We start from the raw sequence: 21,961 nt of genomic DNA, 5'->3' as shown, positions 1-21,961 counted from the left end.
GATCTTCCCGGACCAGGGCTCGAACCCACGTCCCCTGCATTGGGAGGAGGACTTTTTTTTTTTTTTTTTTTTTAGTGATACGCGGGCCTCTCACTGTTGTGGCCTCTCCCGCTGCGGAGCACAGGCTCCGGACGCGCAGGCTCAGTGGCCATGGCTCACGGGCCTAGCCGCTCCGTGGCATGTGGGATCTTCCCAGACTGGGTCACGAACCCGTGTCCCCTGCATTGGCAGGCGGACTCTCAACCACTGCGCCACCGGGGGAGCCCGGGAGGCAGATTCTTAACCACTGCGTCACCAGAGAGGTCCCGCCTCTTCTTATAAGGGCACTAATTCCATTCATGAGGGCCCCATCCTCATGACCTAATCACCCCCAACAGCCTTGACTCCAAATAAAACTGCATTGGACTTTAGGATTTAACATATGAATTTGGAGAGGCGCAAACAGTCTATAGCAAACTATCTTTTAAACTAAACTTCCCAAAGAAGACATACAGGTGGCCAACGGGCACATGAAAAGATGCTCAACATCACTAAACATCAGGGAAATGCAAATCAAAACCACAATCAGGTATCATGTTATACCTGTCACAATAGCTATTATCTAAAGGACAACAAATAACAAGTGTTGATGATGATGTGGAGAAAGGGAACCTTGCGCAGTCTTGGTGGAAATGTAAATTTGTGCACCCAGTATGGAAAAGAGTATGGCAGTTTCCCAAAAGATTAAAAATAGAATTACCACATGATGCAGCAATTTCACTTCTGGTTACGTATTCAAAGAACATGAAAACACTAATTCGAAAAGACACATGCACCCCTATGTTCACTGCAGCCCTATTTACAATAGCCAAGACATGGAAACAACCTAAATGTCCATCCATAGATAAATGTATAAAGAAGACATGGTACATATATACACTAGAATATTATTCAGCCATAAAAAAGAAAGAAATTACACCATTTGTGACAACATGGATGGACCTGGAGGGTATTATGCTAAATGAAATCCGGAAGACAAAACAAATGAACAAACCAAACCAAACCAAGCCCACAGACACAGAGAACAGATTGGTGGTTGCCTGAGGGAAGGAAGGCTGGGGAGGTGGGTAAAACGGGCGAAGGGGATCCAGAGGTACAAATTTTCAGTTATAAAATAAATAAGTCAAGGGGATGTGATGTACAGCAAGGTAACTATAGTCAGTGATATTGTTCTGCAGATTTGAAAGCTGCTCTCATCTCAAGAAAAAAAAAATTCTGTAACTTTGTATGGTGACAGATGGTAAGTAGGCTTACTCTGGCTATCATTTTGCAACGTGTATGAATGTCAAATCATTACGTTGTACACTGGAAACTAAAGGAATGTTGTACGTCAATCATACTTCAATTAAAACACACACATGCTGTAGAGCAGAAATTAAACACAACATTGTAAATCAACTATACCTCAATAAAATTAAAACACACACAACACACCAAACTTGAAAAGCAATGAATTCGCAACTGTGTATGATTTTGCTGATCTTTCATTTAAAGATTCAATAAATCAAGCTTATCATTTGCTGATTCAATCAGTGTAAGTTTAAAGATAAATTAAAACTAAAATGCTATAGAAATGTGTTTTGAATTCACTAAAACGGTCTAATTTACTTTATGATATTTTTAACCCCCAGTCAAGGATTTTCTCCTACGATCCACGTGTGGTGTTGTTTCTGCCCTTGGACACTGACATGCGGCTCAGACTGGGAGGAAAAGGGGCCTCCTCTAAGCAGTTTGGAGGCAGGGGCTCGGTAGGAGTCATGGCTCCCATCTGCCTGGGTCTGAGAGAGGTGGATACTGGGACCTTGAGAGTGTAGCGGGTAGGCTGTGGAGGGTGACTTCCCTAACACAGCCAGGGACACCGCTTCTGCTCCCTTGCACAATGCCTGGCAAGAGGATTGAGCAAAAGGACTGACTGACTTTCTCCACATCAACAGTCCACACACCTCTCTGCTGAGGGATCTTCCCTGGGATCAAACAGATCTGGCCCCTCTCCTGCAAGTCAGTGGGCTCCGTCCTCCCTGCTACGTAGCCAGGCTGTACATCACAACTCAGAGGTCTGCGTCTCCAGAGACCCCCGGGGGGCGCATCTCCCTTTCCAAAGTCCTCAGGGGCAAGGCCAGAGAAGGCCAGCCGAGCCTTCTAGTTTCCATTTGTGGGAAAGACAGGACCCTGCTCTTTCCCAGCAAAGACAAATCGCCCAAGCTCCAGGACTAGGAATACAGAACACTCGTTGAATTAATCTCGAGTCCAAGCCACTCCTTGGGCCAGGATTAAGCTGACAGTCAGAGCAAGGATGGGTGGGGAGGCCAGAGCTCCAGTCAGGGCTGCCCTTGATCCTCGGGGAACTTAGGGGCTCTCTAATGCCTTCCTCAAAGTCCCCACAGCTCCTCTGTGCAGTCCTGGAGAGCAGTGAGGCAACCCACACCTCATGGCAGAAACGTGGGATTCCGGACAGAGCAGGGGCTGCCTGGAAACCAATATGCGGTGTTTGATATGGGGAGGTTCATGGGTCTCTGGAGAAAAAAGCAAAAAAACCGGGGACTGTGTGTTTCTGGAGGCAGGTCTCATTGATTTCATGGGATTCCCCCAAAATGTTCGGACCTGCCAGTCGAGGATGACAGCAAGCAGTACTTAAAAGCTATCCAGGGACTTCCCTGGTGGCGCAGTGGCTGGGAATCCTCCTGCCAATGCAGGGGACATGGGTTCGAACTCTGGTCCGGGAGGATCCCACATGCTGTGGGGCAACTAAGCCTGTGTGCCACAACTACTGAGCCTGCGCTCTAGAGCCTGCGAGCCACAACTACGGAGCCCATGTGCCACAACTACTTAAGCCCGTGTGCCTAGAGCCTATGCTCCGCAAGAGGAGAAGCCACCGCAATGAGAAGCCCATGCACCGCAATGAAGACTAGCCCTGGCTCGCTGCAACTAGAGAAAGCCCATGCATCAACGAAGACCCAACGCAGCCCAAAATAAGTAAATAAAAAATAAATAAATTTATTAAACAAAAAACCAAACAAAAAACTATCCAGAACTAAGTATTTCTTTGGTGGAGGGGAGGAATTACTGGATGGATGTAATTAAAATAAAATTATCTCATCTGGAGACAGGACGCTGCTTTCCACAGCTGCCTGCCATCACTTGACGGAAAATGCAAATGTCCCTGGACCAGCATTACTTTTTCCACGGAATGAAACAGGCAAGTGATCTGCAGTCAGACTTTAAAAACATAAATTAAAAAAAAATATATTGTTTAGATTAGCGCTTTTGGTCTCCTTAATTCCCTCAGTTGCAAATTATCTCTGGGTGAACCTGGGTTCGACAGGCTCTTCCCCAGATTGTCAAACCCCAAAACCATGAAGTCATTGCTCTTCTGTAAGTAAGAGGGAAAGACGGTTTCTACAAGTCTTTGGTTGAAAAGACCTGAGGCGGTTCCAAATAAAGTTCCCCTGACCCCGCCCCCGGAGGGAGGCAGGAACGCGGCACAGAAACATGAAGCTTCCTGAAACTTTTTCTTCACGCTCCTCTCCCCAGACTCTCCAGAACATGCAGCCACCAAGGAGGCAACAGGACCACAAAAGCCACCGTAACCCGTGACGTCGGGTCCCTCACCCTCACAGCCAGGCATACCCAAGAAAGACGGTCAAGGCTTGTGCTCTTTGGCAGAAAAGGTGCTTTTGTTAAGTCCCAGGCGTATTATTAAGTCCCAAACTGTGCAACCAATCCCCCAAACCGTGCCTCCTTGTAAAATGGAATCGAACAGGAAAACAGACAAATCGAACACGGACACACAGCTCTGTGTGTTAATAGTGAAGATTTGCATCTGACACAAAAGGAAGATGTGAGAACGGTGATGTGTGAGGTCTGAAGCCGCAGAAGACTCGTTTAGCAGAGTAAGTGCTCCAAAGGGCTTCTTATCAAAGCGGTTCCAAACTCAGGTCTGAACCGGCAGCTGCTTCCTTTGAGCACAAGAGGGTAAGGTCTGGAATGGTGCCAGGTGAGTGTGCGCGCGCGCGTGCGTGTAGAGGAATCCTCCCCATTCCCCAAATCGGGAGTCCCATCTGTTGTTGACAACCATCGCGGGGCAAAGTGGGGGGAAAGCCTCAGGAGTCCGGGCAGGGAGAAGTCTTATTTTCCTGAGCAGATGCAGACACCTGGCCTCCCCAAACCTGCCAGCCTCTGTGCAAACACAGCCGGCTCTCGCAGGGCTCGGGCTGTCTGGGTGCCAAAGGTGGAAGCCATTTCACGCAAGAGCCCCAGCTGCTTGCTCAGTCCAGCACTGAAGGCAAACAGCTTCTGGGTGAAGCAGCAGGTTGGGTGGGAGGGGCTTCTGCCAGTGCCATCCCGCTCGCCCATCCCCCGCCCGGACCCCGCATTCCGGATTTCTCCGCACGCAGTTTTATTTTCAGAAGTGGGGCTGCCCCACAGTCAGACTTGCGGCCACACATGAAATGGAGTCAGGGTCCTGAGGTGGGAATCGCAGAGGTGTGTGGAGGAACGAGGCTGGCAGTGATGCAGGATGAGAAGAAGGGGGGACGTGTGTGGATGTGGCGTGTGCACCTGGCTACCTCTCTCTGGTTTCAACTTCCACACTTCCTCAGGCCAGTGCTCCCACCCTCCCCACCTCCTCAACCTCCTTTCCATACAGGGATGACAAAAGCTACGGCTGGAAATTTACTTCTCATCCAGGAGGCTAAGTGCATCACGGGCATGAGCTCCTATAACCCACAGCAACCCCAGGGGGTAGTCACCAGCTCCACACGGTGACGGGCAAATCCAACCCAGAGCCACTCTGACCACTAGGCAGCACTGCCACAAAAGGCTGAGGGCGACCAAAACAGAGAACCCCCCCAGACAGAGAGACCCCACCCAGGGGGAGTGGAGGGAACTTGGGGTTACCAGGAAAGAGAGGCACGACTCAGGCCCAGGACACCAAGAGGCCCCCGAATGAAATGAAGCCACGCTGGGTCAAGCCTGGGTACCCACTGCACACTTCCATTTCCTGACTCCTGTTTTGGGTTGTGTGGGAATGTCCTTTGCTCTAGGCCCTGGGGGTGGGGCTGGTTTCATAGACTGAGCTACTGAAGGGACCTTTCTGGACCATTTGCTCCAACCCACTGGTTGCACAGATGAGGAAACTGAGGTCTGGAATTCAAAAGTGACCTGCTCAAAGTGAGCTGGGGGCAGAGCTGGACTAACACACAGGTCCCTGAGCTCTGGTCCAGGCCTCTGTCCATGTTTCCGTGAAGCCTGCCTTAGGCCTGCGAGACACCATTTCTTGGGAAAGAGAAATTCCCTGCTATTCCCATCAGTGAGGGAGGAGACGGGGTGAGAGGCAGGGAACAAAGGGGTGAGGGGGTGGGTAGAATGTGAAGGCCTTGCTCCTGGCCTGGACCAGCCCTGGTTCCCCACTGTACAGCTGAGGCTGCCCCTTTGGCATTGTAAAATGTTTCCCCATCGAAATTTTTTGGAGGGTGGGTAGGCAAAGAGGTCTGAAGGAAACCCAGAAACAACTGAAACAGAGCTGGGAAGTTAGGGTCCTGGGGGCACTGGAAGAACAGCCTGACTGCTGGCTTAGCTGTGGGCACCAGAGGCCCTACTTGGGGAGGGCAGGCAGTGCAGGCTCTGCTGTCACTGAGGGTCCCACAGGGATGAGACTGGGGGCCAGGGAAGAGGTACACCGCTCCCCTCCCCCGCCCCAATCACCCCACTGCCGCTGAGGTGGGCTTCTCCTCTCTGGATCCCTGCTGGACCACCCCTCAGCATCCTCTGTCCATGAGGTACTGGTGGCCCCTAGCCTCCCAACTCCTGCTCTTCAAGGCCCACATCAGGTCCCAAACACCAAGTTTATAAATTCCTGGTCTCAAGAGAGAAAGGGAAGTGATGACATCATAACAATCCAAGCAAGCAGCTCCCTCAGGTCGTAGCTTCTCTTCAGTTAGTTTTTGAGGGCTTGTTGCCGCCCTCCTTTCACTCCCGCTCAGCTGGGTACAGCAGCAGGTGGTGATGGAAAGCGTGCTGAACTTGGAGCCAACCGGACCTGCCTTCAGACTCACCTCTGATGCTATCCTGCCACATGACCCTGGCTGAGTCGTGGAACCTCTCTGGGGACTAGTTTCCTGGTCATCAGTAAAATGGGGAGAATGTTACCTGCTCTGGCTATACAATGAGATTTGGAAAAGGATTTTGCAGTAACATGCTGCACAAGGGGATCATGGTGTTCCTTTATTCCAACACCTCCTAGGAGGGAGATGAGGGCTTCATCTCTACAGGGACCTGAATACAGGACGACTGAACAATAAACGATTCAGAGACATGAAGCTACTGCTGACCCCCATACACCACCCGTTACCAGGTCCCCTTGTTGGTTTTGTGATGGAAACGGAAGAGGACAGGACTTAAGGGACCTAGGGGTTGGGGTATTGGCTGGGTTCCCGTGACGCTGGGCAGGTCAGCCCCTCTCTGGTTCCCGCTTCCTCGCTGTGAAGAAGAGGCTGGACTGAATCACCTCAAAAGTCATTTCTAATTCTATACCCAGCCGTTCCTAGAATGAGTCATTTCTGTTTCAGATGACACAGCCCATCAGCAGCACCTAGCTCAGGCAGGGGCAGGTCTGGATACAGTGGGGTGGCAGGCAGGAGTCAGTGAGAGGCTGAGCAGATACCTGAGTGGCCTGGGAGCCTCCCGCCAGGCTCCTGCAGGTGCCATGGGGCGGGGGGTATGGAGGCACCCTGGGAGTCCGTGGGTCCCCGCGCCCCAAACCCTCACACAGCCTAGGCAGATAGCTGAGGAGTAACCAAGAGACTGGCAGGGGAGAGACGGTGCTAGGGAGGAGGGAGAGAAAAACTCCTTAAAGGACAAGGGCGGGGTGGGGCGGGGCTAGTCAGCCTTTGACGTTCTTTCTTAGAGCCGGAGTTGGAGACTGGCGGAGCCAAGGCTGGCAGCTAGCTGGCTGGCAGGGACACCCGGGAGGAGGGGGTGCCCACCACAGGAGGGTCTCCCTAGAGCAGACCATGGGCTGGGCAGGGCACACCTATGCACTGTCCTCACTAGAGCAGGTGTTGGGTGTGATGAGTCTTGCAAGGGCAGGTCAATCTCATACCCCGTCAGCTCCAGAGAGAGGATTAAATCTCAGGAGATTTTCCCTGGGGTTCATGGGGAAGCAGCTCCAAGGAAATAAGCACATTTTTGTTACAAGCCTCTGGTGGCTCGCCCCTGCTTCTACAGCCATCTCTATCGAGAGTGGCACAGGGCCTGCCTTTCCAAATGCTTTCCTGACTGCAAAGGGGCAAATACTGTCCACCTGTGAGCAGGGGATGTGGCCCGTGAACCAGAACACCAAAGTCCCCTATTCCTTGCCTCTTTCTTTGGGTGGCCCCTTAATCCCTCAAGGAGAGGTGCGGAGGGACCACTCCCCTTCCCTGCTGCCGGGCTTAGCCTTCCCATTTGCAGACAGGCTGAGAGTGGCCGGCAGCGGGAGTCCTGGATCTCCCTGGCCTGCGTCCTCCCCAGGTGACAGTCCACTCCCTGTGGCCCCGCCCGGCTGCTGGGTGGGCTGGCGGGGAAGGGGGTGAGGCCGGCACCTGATCTCTCCCGGAAATGGAGAAACAGAGGACTCATCCTACTGAGGGCGCCGATAGGCATCTGCCCCACCCCTCCCCAACTCTCCCGGAGTTCTCTCCAGCTCAGATACTTATCGCTCTTCGGGGGAAAAAAAAAAAAAATCAAGACAAGCTAGTCTTTCAGGTAGTTTCGAGGGAGCTCGGACTTTCTCACGCCGGCTCAGAATCAGTCTGAGAGCATGGGGCCTGAAGGTTCCCCCTCGGGGGTGGAGGAGGGATCCCGACGCTCATTCAGGGACGGGGCCCGGGACGCTGACACCCGCGACCTGCGCGCCCCTTGCTCTCCGGCGTAAAGGTGCCAACAGACCTTCACTGAGCTCCTCCGGCGCCACCTTAGTCCCTCGGAGGGTCCGCATCCTCCCCTCCCTGCGGCCTCGGCCACTCGGGGGGACCACACCCGGGTCACGAGCTGCACTGCCCGCCACAGTCCCCTTCGGGCAGGGCCTTGAGTCCCCAGCAGAGGGGGTGCTCCGTTTCTCCCTCCTGCACTCGGAGGGGATCGGGGTGGGAGCAAACACCCCCCCCACACACACACACCCGGCTCACTAGGGCCCCGCGCCCCCTGCCCGCCCCGCTTCGGGCCAGCCCCGGACCAACGTGCCCTCCCAGCCCGTCTCAGCCCCGGCCGAGGAGCCAGCTGGCGGCCGCAGTGCCCTCTCTTCCCGCCAGGAGTCTTCCCCTGCGCAGGCGATGCCGGTGACCGGCAACCCCGACCGCGGACCGGGTGCCCGGGGTGGACAGGTGGCCCCGGAGAGGAGCGCGCGGCAGTCGCGCTCACTCACCCAGAAGATGAAGTTAAATCCGAACAGCAGATATTTGATGCACTTGGTGCCTCCTTTGACCGGCATGGTGCGCGCTAGACTGGCCTGGGCCGGACTGGTGTGGGACGGGGGCGCTTGAGGCCGGGACGGGCGGGACCAGGCTTCGGACCGAGGTGCTGGCGGCTGTGGGTTGGCCTCAGGGCTGCACTTTTAAAAAGTGCCACTCCTCGGGCGCGCGCCGCCGCGGTGCGCATGTGCCGGGCCCCGCCCCCGCCCTCGCCCCCGCCCCTGACCCCGCCCCCGCCCTCGCCCCCGCCCCACCTGCCCCGCCCCGCCCCGCCCAGGTCCGGTGGCCGCAGCCCCTCCCGCCTCTGGCTCGGCCCTTCCCACCGAGTCGGGCGGCCTTGACTTCCCGCCGTCCTCCCCGTTTCCTCCCAGCAGTCCTGGGGTCTGTCCAGTCAGTCATCTTCGGCTGCTTTCGTCCCGGAGTAAGTGGAGGCCTCGCCCTTCCGGTTGTCCCCTGGTTTCCGTCCTTCTCGAGCCCTCTGCTTTGGGAGACCCCTTCCCCGGTGGTCGGGGCCGAGGTCCCTTAACCCAAGGCCGGCTGCCCGCAGAATGAGGGCTCTTCTTGCTTTGGCCTCGATTTAAAGAGAAGCTGCCTGGCCTTATGTCTCCCTGGGGCGGCTCCTTGCAAACCTTCACTCGTGAAGCACACTGTTACTCGGCACATCATGCGGAGCAGGAGGAATTAGAAGCTCGCCGTCCAGGTGGGAAGATCGGTCGGAAGCTTATGGGAGTAATTCTCAGATACCATCACTGAATAGTAATATGTCTGAGGGCCGGGCAGTCCGGGAGTGCTTCCTGGACTTGAGGTTCAGATGGCCCAGAGGAGAAGACAAAGCCTGTAGCCTGGCTTCTGTTCTTGCCTCTACTCCCCATCACCTGCACTCTTGCCCTTTGACTCGGCCCACTGCTACCTCTTTGAAGCTCCAGTGCCAGAGTGCTTAGGGTGTTTCTCCCCCGCTCAGAAATGTCCCGCAAATGATAAATGTTGGCGAGGATGTGGAGAAAAGGGAACCCTCCTCCACTGTTGGGGGGAATGTAAGTTGGTGCAGCCACTATGGAAAGCAGTATGGAGGTTCCTTAAAAAAATTAAAAAGAGAACTACCCAGCAATTCCACTCCTGGGTATTTATCCAAAGAAAATGAAAGCACTACTTGAAAATATATTTGCACCCCTGTGTTCATTGCAGCATTATTTACAGTAGCCAAGATATGGAAACAGCATAAGTGTCCATCAATAGATGGAGGGATAAAGAAGATGTGTATATACACAATGGAATATTACTCAGCCATAAAAAAGAATGAAATCTTGCCACTTGCAGCAACATGGATGGACCTAGAGGGTATTATGTGGGGTGAAATAAATCAGAGAGAGAAAGCCAGATACTGTATGATTTCACTTACATGTGGAATCTAAAAAACAAACAAATATAACTAAACAGAAACAGAGTCATAGACACAGAGAACAAACAGGTGGTTGCCACAGGGAAGGGGGGTAGGGGCAGGAGAGAATTACGCGAGGGAGATTTAAGAGGTACAAACTTTCACTTACGGAATAAACGAGTCATGGGAATTAAATGTACGGTGTGGGGAATATAGTCCATAATTATGTAATATCTTCGTACGGTGACAGATGGTAACTAGCTTATCATGGTGATCATTTTGAAATGTATAGAAATATCGAATCACTGTGTTATGTATCATGAACTAACACAGTGTTGTAGGTCAATTTATACTTCAAAAACAAGCAAACAAACTCAGAAAAAGAGATCAGATTTGTGGTTACCAGAGGTGGGGAGGGGAGGGGAAGGGGAATCGGATGAAGGTAGTCAAAAGGGACAAACTTCCCGTTTTAAGGTAAATAATTAACACTGCTGCAAGTTATAAAGGAAAATTGTTAAGAGAATAAATCCTGAGCTCTCATCACAAGGAGAAAATATAAATATTTTTCTATTTCTTTAATGTATGTGTATGAGATGTGGGTATTCACTAAACCCACCGTGGTAATCATTTCATGATGTATGTGAGTCAAATCACTATGTCGAACACCTTAAATTTATAGAGTGCTGCAGGTCAATTCTATCTCAGTAAAACTGGAAGAGAAAGATTCTTTCTGCAGCTCCCCACATTCAATGAGATAAGTTAAAATTCCTCATCTTGCATCTGTAGGGGACACTCTGCCCTCCCCAGCACCCCAGGTCTGCACCTGGCATGTGGTGTGTGCCCTCTGGCTGGCCTGCCTTCCCATCTTCACTTGTAGAAATTCTATGGCCCCTTAAACATTCCTTTCCTGTTTCTCACCAGAGGATGAGGAGATTCCCCCTACTTTTGAAATCCCAAAACCCTTTCGTATTTTTTTCAAAATGAAGTTTCCTTTGGTGGTTTTTTTTTTTTAAATTACAAAAACAAAACCTGCTCAATTACCGAAACATCAGAAAATACCAATAAGCAAAAAAAAACGTAACTCAAAATAACACTCACCAGAAACAGCCTGCGTTACCACTTTAAAGTACATATTTTGCTCTGTTTACGATCGTTGTTAGATCTGTCTCATTGATGCATTCATTCGAAAACACCTTTCAGTATCCTGTTATGTCCTTAGGGCAGGAGGGGGATGAGCGTGTTACAGGAGGTCAAGGAGAGAGGCTTAAAGGCCCCGGGGGCTTAAAGGAGGGGCCTTTGACCCAAATTGGAAAGCATGCTGCAGAACCCCAGGAAGAGTGGTTGCAATCATGGGAGAATCAGGCAAAGCTGGGGCTGGGGCCGTCTGGGGTCTAGGCTGGAGCTCACAGTTGGGGGAGGCGTGTAGGGAGGTGAAGGTGGGGACGTAACTAGAGGTGCCTCATGGTCCTGGACTCTGCAAGCGGGGCTGAGGGGTCACCGAAGTGTTTATAAGCAGGGAACCTGTGCTTTGGGTAGTTGGGTGGCTGGTGGCAGGGGGCGGTTGGGGGTTGAGGGGAGGAGCAGGCAGGAGGATCCTTGAGGACAAGGACCATTGCCTCTATCTCCAGGCCTTGGCTCAGAGCTTTGGGGGGTTAGACTGAAAGGTGAGGTGTATCAGGGCACCTGCAATTGGGGAGCGGGGCAGCAGGAGACGAAGGTGAGCTGGCGACCCGTGGAGGTACGTTAGGAGGCTGTGGAGTAGTTCAGGTGAGAGACCAAGGGGTGGGGCAACGGGGTGGAGGCTGGAGAGAGGGGGGCAAACCAGGGAGGGGGTAGCGAGGGCAAGATCAGAGTCAGGCCAGCTGGAGCCGAGGAGAATTTCATTCATTTCTTCTTCCAGTGTTTCTGGAGAGCCTGCTCTGTGTCCTATACATACCCGATGCTAAGACGACATGCCCTCTATCTCACCTGGAAGAATCTCAGTGCAGGCCAGACCAGTATAAGCCCCTGGGGTCTTTGCTTGTGGTGTAACCGAGCAGGACCCTATGGGGCCTTCCTGGGACAGGCCTCCCCCATATCCTCTGCTTTAGCTCATCTCTTAAGTACCTAGGGTAATGGTATTTGATGCACATTTCCTGAGTTGTTTTACAGATGCTAAAACCCTCCACCAAAGGGAAGATGTTAACTACTTGATGACCTGAACACAGAGCCCCAGGCCTCCTGGAGCCTAAGGATTGATCAGGTTAACCCCTGTGACACCGCCCTGTTACCTCACCATCAGCCAATTAGAGAACTGTGCACGAGATGATCACAGACCCTGCGACCCTTGTCCCTTGCCTGGCTTTAAAAAAGCTTTGCTGAAACCCTTCGAAATCCTTCCTGGAGCTTGGGGTTTTTTTAGGGCGTGAGCCACCCGTCTCCTTGTATGGCCCTGCCCTGATAAACCTTTCTCTGCTCCAAACTCCGACGTTTTGGTATGTTTGGCCTCACTGTACGTCAGGCACACGAACTCGTGCTAACAGGGGGAGATGTTGCCTAGGAAGCAGCAGGGGCTGGGGCGTGTACCCAGGTCTGCCTGAGCTGGGAGAGGCTTCCAGCGAGGGGGACACCGCAGCTGACTTTGGAAGGTGGGCCAGCAGACAAGGCTGGGGAGGGAACTCCAGGCAGAGGGAACCATGTGGAAAGGCACAGGCACAAAACCACAGGCAGCTGCTGGGGAAACCACCATAGTGGGTGAGACAGGGAAGGAAGGAGGACTGGGAAGGAGCAGCCGCGGAAGCAAAGTTCCCTAAATGTGGCCAATAGTGGCCACGGGAAGAGGAGTTTTGATACTCTTTCCCAGGTCACTGCCCCTGACCCACCGTGGCCAAGGATGGTTGGGGTCCAGCAGGGTGTGGGGTGCTGAGGCCGGAAACCAGACAAGGTCTCATGGTGCTGTCCTCAGCCAGAGTCCACCTGCTTTGGGAGAACAGGTCTAAGGAGAGAAAGGATTTTATCTTTTTTATATTCTCCTCTCCTCTCCCCGCCCCACCTCCTCATTCACAAGCCCAGATGGGAGGAGTTGAGCAAACATTTAAGCTTATAAAAGAAACTCCTTCTAAGGGTAATTGTGAGCACTGACTGAGGTCATCCACCTGCCACTGGAGTGCCCAGGGAATGTTGGCTACTGTTACTATTACTGTTACTGTTTACCCTCAAGAAACCATTGGTGGGAGAGGGCTATGGTGAAACATCAAATTACGTACAATCAAGGAGTCCTGAGAATGTGAGTGAGGAGATCTGAATTCTGTTCTTGATCCCACCCTTTGGTTTATTCTGGACAAGCCACCTCCTCTGTCTGGGCCTGTACAGTGACATTTTGAATTAGGAGATATCAGGTCCCCTCTGTTGTGTGGTGCCCTGAGCCTCTGCCCCAAAGTGTGTTTGTTAGAGGCCTTTAGTCCTACAGGCAACCAAGAAAGGGAGCAACGGAAAAAATATGGTTTTGCTTTAACTGGAAGGGGAAAATCTGGGTAAGCCCCTGAGTCAGAGATCACATGAAGGCAGTGAGGCCTTCCAGGCTGTGTGGTGATGGAGTGGGAGAACTTTTCCTCCCTTCCCTCAGGGCATCCTGTTTCTGGAAAAACCCCTGCTCTGGCTGGGGGTTCACTCTGGCTCTTGTGCCCCACCTGGTGGTAAGATTTGAACACAGGGCTAGGGAGCTGAGGACTGGCCACACCCGTCTTCCTGGGCCCGGTCTTGCTTCCTGCTATGGGAGGCGGCTGGAGAACCCACTCTCATGGGCCACTAAGGCCTCCCAGCTGCCACACTGGTGGCCATTTCTCCTTGCCATGACCCTGCTGAACAGCCCTTCTTTCTGGACACCTCTCCCTTGCTGTCCCTGGGGTTGTACCACCCACCTTGGTTCACTCCCTTCCCTTCTAGAAACGTCTTTGCTGCGCCTCTTACTAAGCTCAAATGTCACTACTCTGTGAAGCCTTGAACACTCGGTCTTTTCCTCCACGGATTACCTTGTTTGGATCTCTCCTGTGTGACTCATTGGGCTTCATCGTAATCTCTCCTGTGTACACGTTTTGGAGGCGAGCTCCTCTAAATACACGTGCATTTGGTTAGTTTCTGTGTTCTCCAAGCATCCAGTCCCTTGCTGGCCCATAGGAGCCCTCTGCAAACTTGTGAAAAAACTGCCAGGGAGTGGGTCTCCCTCAGGCATGGCTCCTCTGTCCTCCGCTCCCCTCTTTCCCTGGATGTGCATCCCCCCTTGTTCCTCCCACCATTTTTCTTTTGCGCTTAAATTCATCATGATATCTGAGGGCCTGTAGAGCATTTCCCTAACCCTAATGTCCCCGCAAATATGCCCACATCCTAACCCCCCAAATCCGTGAAGATACTACCTTCCATGGCAAAAGGGATTTTGCACGTGTGATTACGTTACGATCTTGAGATGGGGAGGCTATCGTGGCATGTACTCACGGGCCCAGTGTAATCCCACGAGTCCTTAGAAGAAGAGGCAGGCGCGTCAGAGCCAGAGAGGGAGACGTGGAGGCGGAGGCCGAGATGGGAAGGACGCAGGGCCGCAGCCAAGGAATGCAGGCAGCTCCAGAGGCGGCAAGGAAGCAGATTCTCCCCTCGAGCTGCCAGAGGGAGCAAATGTCATCCTGCCGACTCATTTTGGGCTTCTGACCTGCAGAATTGTAAAGTCGTGCGCTGATTTTAAGCCACTAAATTTGTGGTAATTTGTCACAGAGTCAATAGTATACGAATAGACATCTCAAAATAAACATCAAGATCAGACTTCATAATCTCCGAGGGGCTCCCTACACAAGAAGCCGCCTGCCCTTCTCCTTGCCCACACCCTCCGGTCAGCCCCGAACCCTCCTCTCACCTGGGATTCCTCTGCTCCTGCTGGTCCCACACCTGCTCACTGAATGTGCTTCCTGCTTCCTTGTACTGTTCCCGTCACCGGTAGGAGGTGCCACCGAGGCTGTCCAACTTAAAAATGAAGAAGCAAGCCCAAGGCAGGAGAGACTGATTTATTTTGTTTCTTATTTTTTTCTCTGTTCGAATGACAGGGTATTATTGGATTGTTGGTGTCTTTAAAAATTTTTTTATCTTTTTCAAGGAAGTTTATTTATTTATTTATTTATTGAAATATAGTTGATTTACAGTGTTGTGTTAGTTTCCCAGGTAGGTTATCACAAAATGTTGAGTAGAGTTCCCTGTGCTCTACAGTAGATCCTTGTTGGTTATCTGTTTTTTTGTTTTTTTTTAAACATCTTTATTGGGGTATAAATGCTTTACAATGGTGTGTTAGTTTCTGCTTTATAACAAAGTGAATCAGTTATACATATACATATGTTCCCATATGTCTTCCCTCTTGCGTCTCCCTCCCTCCCGGTTATCTGTTTTATATATAGTAGTACGTATATGTTAATCCCAACCTCCTGGTTTATCCCTCCCCACCCAAGAGAGAGAGATTTAGAGAAAAGACCAGACCTCAGGGCTTCTGAGTCCGGCTCCATGTTGATGGCTCAGCTTTCTCTCCACCTGCTCCACCCAAGATGGGGCCATGTCCTCGAAGCCCTTCCTCAGTCCAAACAACTGTCCCATCCTCCTACCCGCGTTCCTGTCATTCACTCATCCAGTCTGCACGCATCACTGGACCGCCTGCCTTGCCATGTCCCTGGGCTTGGGCTTCCTTGGGCCGCCCTACCCCCACCATAACTTCTTTTCAGTGTGTTGAACACACGCGTAGTCCTTGTGGAGACCACCCACGCAGAGTATGGAGTTTATGAAGATTTCACGGAGAACTGGATGAGGGGTGACAGCTTGCATGCCAGAGAACACCATTCTCAAAATGCTTTTTGGATCTTTCTTCAAACTTCTATTCTGTGCAGCCACGCCTGCCTGGTCTCCTGCACCCCTGCCCAGCCCCTGCCAGCCTCTGGCCCTCGCCCTCCGCTTCATGGGGAGCAACGTAGCTCTCACTCGGCATTTCCAGTCTGCATCCTCCACTTCCCACTACCCCAGCTCAGCAAAACAAATCATATTTCTCAGGATCTGTCCACTTCAGGAGATTGGGTGGGGGGTGACGAAGAGTTGTAAGTAACTAATATTTTTTTTATTAATTAATTTATTTTTGGCTGCGTTGGGTCTTCATTTCTGTGCGAGGGCTTTCTCTAGTTGCGGCGAGCGGGGGCCACTCTTCATCGCGGTGCGCGGGCCTCTCACTATCGCGGCCTCTCTTGTTGCGGAGCACAGGCTCCAGACGCGCAGGCTCAGTAGTTGTGGCTCACGGGCCCAGTTGCTCCGCGGCATGTGGGATCTTCCCAGACCAGGGCTTGAACCCGTGTCCCCTGCATTGGCAGGCAGATTCTCAACCACTGCGCCACCAGGGAAGCCCCAGTAACTAATATTTAATATCGTCTTTTTGTTGTAACTCCTAAAGCTTTGCTTCGCGCATTTTTCCTGCTCGAAAACCTCTTGGGCTCCACTTACTGCTAAATTGTTTGCCATCACACTTATCACCTTCTGACAGAGGAAAGAATTTTCTTAGTATGTGTATTGTTTATAATCTGCCTCCTTCCGCCGGAATGTAAGCTCCTCCAGAGCAGGGACTGTGACTGTCTTGTTCTCAGAAGTATCCCGAGGGCCTTGAACAGTACCCGACACACAGCAGGTGCACAGTAAATATTTTCTGAATGTATGAAAGGCTCATGTCCTAATTCTAAGCTCATCATAAAGGCCCTCTGCTCTCTTGTCATAACCTATAGTATTTACAATTCTGTTCCCTCTCTTGGGACACCGCATGCACACCCACACCTATGGCTGGGTTCCCACCGCCTCTTCCCTCTGCCCCAGTCCCTGGCCCATCCTTTTCTCTTCTCCCCCATAAGCAGCCCCCATCTTTGAGGCCAGCTTGGCCCCTGCGTTTCCCGAATCCTCGATCATCCCAGTTTGTGCTGGCCCACCCTCTCAGCGCTCCTGTAGCAGTTTCTTTCTGAGGCACCCACTAGACTCTGATCAGACGTTGTCCTGGATGGTAATTTCATGTGTGTGTTTTTTTTTTTGGCTGAGCCGCAAGGCATGCGAATCTTAGTTCCCTGACCAGGGATCGAACCTGTGCCCCCTGCAGTGGAAGCACGGAGTCCTAACCACTCAACTGCTAGGGAATTCCCAGTAATTTCATGTTTCATGCATCTTTTAAAAAAAATGTCCCCCAATAGATGATCAGCTCCTGTAGTACCCACAGTAGGAACTCTGCAGACACTAGGTGAAAAAATAAGCCCAAAGAACGAACACTTGGATGGGCACAACTGCTATGTGTAAACCCGTTTAATCCTCAAACGGCCCTCTGAGGTTGAGAGTCTTACTATGTCCATTTCACACATGGGGAAATGGAGGCCACATGAATTCACTTGCTGGGAAGCAGCGGAGCCGGGATTTGAGCCCAGGTGATCTGGCTCCAGGACCCGGGTGCTGAACTACCTCTGCATGGCGTAAATGGCTGTGTTAACATGGGTGTTCTCTCTGTCTTTCTTGTCCTTTGGTTGTGGAGGTGGGTGAAGGGACTGCAGGTGACACCCGAGGGGTTGTGCCATCTTGAAGGTGCCCCCAGCAAGCTGAGCGTCTGAGTCTTAGGGGCCGAAGACAGGTGGAGTGTTTGCGTCTTGGTCCTGCCTTTGCTGGAGACTGTCCTTCTGAGGCTCCCTTTTCACAGCTGCGGAGCTGGGAGGGTGACTGCTTTTCCTCCACCACGGGGAATGGGGATGGCTGCTGACCTCTGTTCTGGGTGATGGTTCTAGATTCCCGGGGGGTGGGGGGATTAGAGGCTGGACACAGGGCACCTCCTAGATGAGCTCTGTGTGTGTGTGTGTGTGTGTGTGTGTGTAGCAGACCTGGGATCTTTGTGTGTGTGTGTTCAGGCACATATGCGCAGGTGAAATATAGTTAAGGTGAACATGAAGGTAAGAAACTGTGGCTGGTGTCCCCCTGGGGCCTGTGGGAAGGGTTCAGAAAGAGGGGACATCACCGTGGAGTACTGCCTGCAGAGAGATGGAGTCTGGACCCCGTGGTGGGGCACAGGAGGCCCCGGTAAGCCAGCCTCTGCTGATGCCCATCACCCGTTCCCACCTTCTGGCAACTTATATGCTTTAGCCATTTTGTACTGCTCTTTTTGTCTTTTTTCCTTCTCTCTCTTTCCTACTAACTCCTTTATTTTGGAATAATTTTAGGTTTACAGAAAAGTTGCAAAGATAGTACAGCTTCCCCCCCAATGTCAACATCTGAAAAAAAACGTGGTTTATTTGTCAAAACTAAGTACAGTACTATTAACTAAACTGCAGATGTTATTCAGATTTCACCTGTTTTTCCACTAATGTCCTCTTCCTGTCCCAGAGTCCAATCAAGATCCCACATTGATTTAGCACTTTGAATTCGTTTTAATTCTCTGAACGCCCTGGGCTCATTCCCGCCTCTCTTCCTTTGACTCTGTCATTCTCTTCGTCTACAGTAAATTTCCTGTTCCCAGCAAACTCCTATTCATCCTGCAGCAACCCCTCTTTCAGTCAGGGATAATATGGGGAGTGGTGGTAGGAGTGGGGCTTTGGGATCTGGCTGTTAGCAATATTAAGTGGGGAGAATTTCCACTGCTCCTTCCGTACTCAGGATCTCTTTGACTCTCATTTGTTTTTTTTTTGGATAAATTTATTTATTTATTTTTGGCTGTGTTGGGCCTTCATTGCTGCGCACAGGCTTTCTCTAGTTGCCGCGCGTGGGGCTATTCTTCGTTGCGGTGCATGGGCTTCTCATTGCGGTGGCTTCTCTTGTTGCAGAGCGCAGGCTCTAGGCACGCGGGCTTCCGTAATTGTGGTGCATGGGCTCAGTAGTTGTGGCTCGTGGGCTCTAGAGCACAGGCTCAGTAGTTGTGGCACACGGGCTTAGTTGCTCCGCGGCATGTGGGATCTTCCCGGACCAGGGCTCGAACCTGTGTCCCCTTCCTTGGCAGACGGATTCTTAACCGCTGCGCCACCAGGGAGGTCCCGCTCTCATTTGGTTTTTATGTAACCTTCTTTATGCAGATCCAAGCACATGCTGGTGCGTGCTATTGCTCACTCCCCGCTCCCCCAGCCATGGCTACTCGAGGTGCTGCGTCTGCAGGTGACCTTCACAGGACCCTGCAGACGGCTGAAGGCAGAGCTGGCACAGAGCTCAGGTCTCTCACGTCTGGGAGTTTCAGCGGCTCCTCTGTCCTTCGTGATTATCCGCCTCTATGTTCCTCCGCTGTCCGGTCTGGGGGCGCTTTGGTGTAACACTAGGCTCGGTTTGGTGGGTAGTGGGTTTCCTGTGGTTTCTCGGCAGGCTGCACATTTAGATAAGGTTGCATCATCCTTTTATTGATTTATTTATAAAGTCCCCTTTGGGGACTTTCCTCAGGATGCTGCAGCCTAGGCTGTCGCTGGTGTCCCTGCAACCCTTCCACCTACCTCTGCCAAGCAGACCAGGAAACCCCCAGAATGTTGGACCCCTGGGCCCCCCTCCCCCACCCCCTCCTCTCTGCTCCTGAGTCCCCTGCTTGGGATGGTCTTCTTCACCCCCATCCTTTAACTCTCCACGCAGCATGAGATTTGTATTGTCTCCCGTATTTGACTTCTGTGTAGATCATTCATTTACATGATTGAGAAATAAAAATATAAAAGTGTAGAGAGGGAAGAGTGTATCTCCTGGAAATTGTTATAGGTTGAGAGAAATTTAGGATTCACCTCAACCCAGTACAGCATGAGGGCCTTGTCTGGGTCCTGATCCAAATGAACCAATTACTTAAAAAAAAAAAAAAAAAGTTTGTAGGCAATTAGGGAAATTTAAATATAAACTAAGTATTAGATGATAGTAAGAAACTATTTTTAAGTTTATTAGGTGTGATGATGGAGTTGTGGTATACTTCTGAAAACCCCCTGTCTCTTAGAGCTACATACTGAAGTTTTTAAAGCTAGAGTGATACGATGTGTGGGATTTGCTGTACATTTTCAGTCCTTTCCCAAAAGGTGGGGAGATAAATGAAACTAGAAGGCAAAACGGTGGTAACTGTTGATGCTGGGTGACGGGTAGAAGGATTCACTAGACTATTTTCTCTCTAGTTTTGTGTGTGTTTGAACACTTCTGTAATGACACAAAATATCACCATCCAGCCTTGTCCCCCATCAGCCTGGTTCTCCTCCAATAACCAATGCTGGTTTTATGTATCCTTTATGCAAATACTAATACATATACTTACTCACTCCTCCCTCCCTCCCCTTTTAAGTACCTTGCTACTGGTGCATTTGCTTTTCCCCCACTTTATTATAAGTGCTAGGCAGAATAGTGGCCCCTGAAATGTCCACACCCTAATCCCTGGAGCCTGTGAATGTGTTGCTTTACATGGTAAAAGGGACTTTGAGATGGGGAGGTGATCCTGAATTATCCAGGTGGACCCAGTCTAGTCATGGGGATCTTTAAAATCAGAGTCTTCGCTGGCTGTGGTCAGGGGAAGGTGTGAGTAAAGGTCAGAGAGACATGGCAAAGCCGGCTTTGAAGCCGAAGGAAGGGGCCACATACTGAGGGCTGAGTATGGCCTCCTGAAGCTGGAAAAGGCAAAGAAATGAATTCTCCGCTGGAGCCACCAGAAGGGAAGGCGGTCCTGCTGGCACCTTGATTTTAGCTCGCACTTCTGACCTACACAAATGTTATATAAACGTGTGTTTAGGTTTGTGCTAATTTGTTAAGCAGCAATAGGAAACAATTACATTCTATCTTGGAGCTATTTCTGTGTCAGGGCAGAGATGGCAGAAGCACCAGCCTGGAGTCTGACAGATCCGGGCTTGAGTCCCAGCTCTGCCACGTTCGCTGTGCAATTTTGGGCGAGTTACATCCCTTCTCTGGGACTGTCTCCTTGTCTGTAAAAAGGCGATAAAAGCACCTGTCTCACAGGGGTGCTCTGAGGGTTAAATCCTACAATGCATCCAAAACATTCAGCACAGTGTCTGGCACATAGTAAATGCTCAAAAAAAAAAAAAAAAAAAAAGACAGCTGTGAATAACACTATTAACACTATAATTATTAGTACAAGGCGCTTTCCCTGGGTTCTCCAGGCCCCACTGTCCTGTCTTTTGACTCCTTATAAACCTGGGAGGCGGCCCGTAAATTAGCCCTTGTTTCTGCAGCAAACACCCTCTCTTGCCTGGGTCTGGCATGCTTGCTTCCCTTTGTGTGGGAGCCCTATTTCCCTAGAAGGTACTCAGCAGCCTGAGGGCCGGGCTCTGTTCCGACCGCTTGGTGCTGGACATTAGGGTTGCAAACTGCTTGAATGATTGATCCATTAGCAGGCAGCTTCCAGAGATGGTTCTCTTCTTCCCAGACTCAAGGTTCCCTCCTTCCCACACCAAGGACAGGTCAAGGGCAATGTCAGACCCAGGCAGGCCAGGCTCCCATGCTGCTTCCACATGGCACAGACCCTGAGAGTGATGGGAACCTCCTGGATCCCTCTCACGGTCCCCAGCAGCCAGCTTTTGCACGAGCTTGCCGCTTCCTGAGGCCGGCCACTTACTGTCGGGTAGTTCTGGTTATTACAAAGGTTTCCTCCCCACCTGTGACCCCTGTCCCTGTTCTGCCCTCTGGGGCCACCTGGAAAGGGTCTGCTTCCCTTTCTGCCTTTTAGATTAGTGACAGGTGGCAGAAGGAGTGCAGGCTTGGGAGGCAGAGCCTTGGGGTCCAGTCTCAGCTCTGCCACTGACATGCTGGGTGGCCTTGGGATTATGTGAGTCTGTGAGTCTTTTTTGAACCCTGTTTTCTTCCTTCCTCCCTTCCTTCCTTCCTTCCTTCATTCCTGCCTTCCTTCCTTCCTTCCTTCCTCTCTCCCTCCCTCCCTCCCATCCTTCCTTCCTTCCTTCCTTCTTCCTCCCTCCCTCCCTCCCATCCTTCCTTCCTTCCTTCCTTCCTTCCTTCCTTCCTTTCTTCCTCCCTCTCCCTCCCTCCCTCCCTCCCATCCTTCCTTCCTTCCTTCCTTTCCTTTTTTCTTCCTTCCTTCCTTCCTTTCTTCCTCTCCCTCCCTCCCTCCCTTCCTTCC

General features: G+C 51.5%; 1 protein-coding gene and 1 long non-coding RNA gene across 3 annotated transcripts in view; one reads left to right on the top strand and one right to left on the bottom strand.

The window, feature by feature from the left end:
* The window catches only part of CD9 (CD9 molecule), a 35,918-nt gene extending 27,251 nt beyond the window's left edge, over nt 1-8,667 (bottom strand). Inside the window, exon 1 of the mRNA XM_029205912.1 lies at nt 8,441-8,667. Within this exon, the coding sequence (XP_029061745.1) occupies nt 8,441-8,506 (66 nt within the window). The 5' untranslated portion in view covers nt 8,507-8,667. The remainder of the gene's footprint in view (nt 1-8,440) is intronic.
* A 175-nt stretch (nt 8,668-8,842) lies between these two features.
* LOC114885713 overlaps nt 8,843-21,961 on the top strand; it is a 20,632-nt gene continuing 7,513 nt past the window's right edge. Inside the window, exon 1 of one of the 2 annotated variants that reach the window (XR_003791167.1) lies at nt 8,843-8,907. This is a non-coding gene — a long non-coding RNA (uncharacterized LOC114885713). Of the gene's footprint in view, nt 9,187-21,961 lie in introns of both variants that reach the window. The other variant, XR_003791166.1, reaches the window with a different exon arrangement.

The sequence above is a fragment of the Monodon monoceros genome, unplaced genomic scaffold (assembly GCF_005190385.1).
Source record: "Monodon monoceros isolate NGI ecotype Baffin Bay Population unplaced genomic scaffold, NGI_Narwhal_1 Super_Scaffold_6, whole genome shotgun sequence".
NCBI lineage: Eukaryota > Metazoa > Chordata > Mammalia > Artiodactyla > Monodontidae > Monodon > Monodon monoceros.
This window is presented reverse-complemented; position numbering and strand designations above follow the sequence as displayed.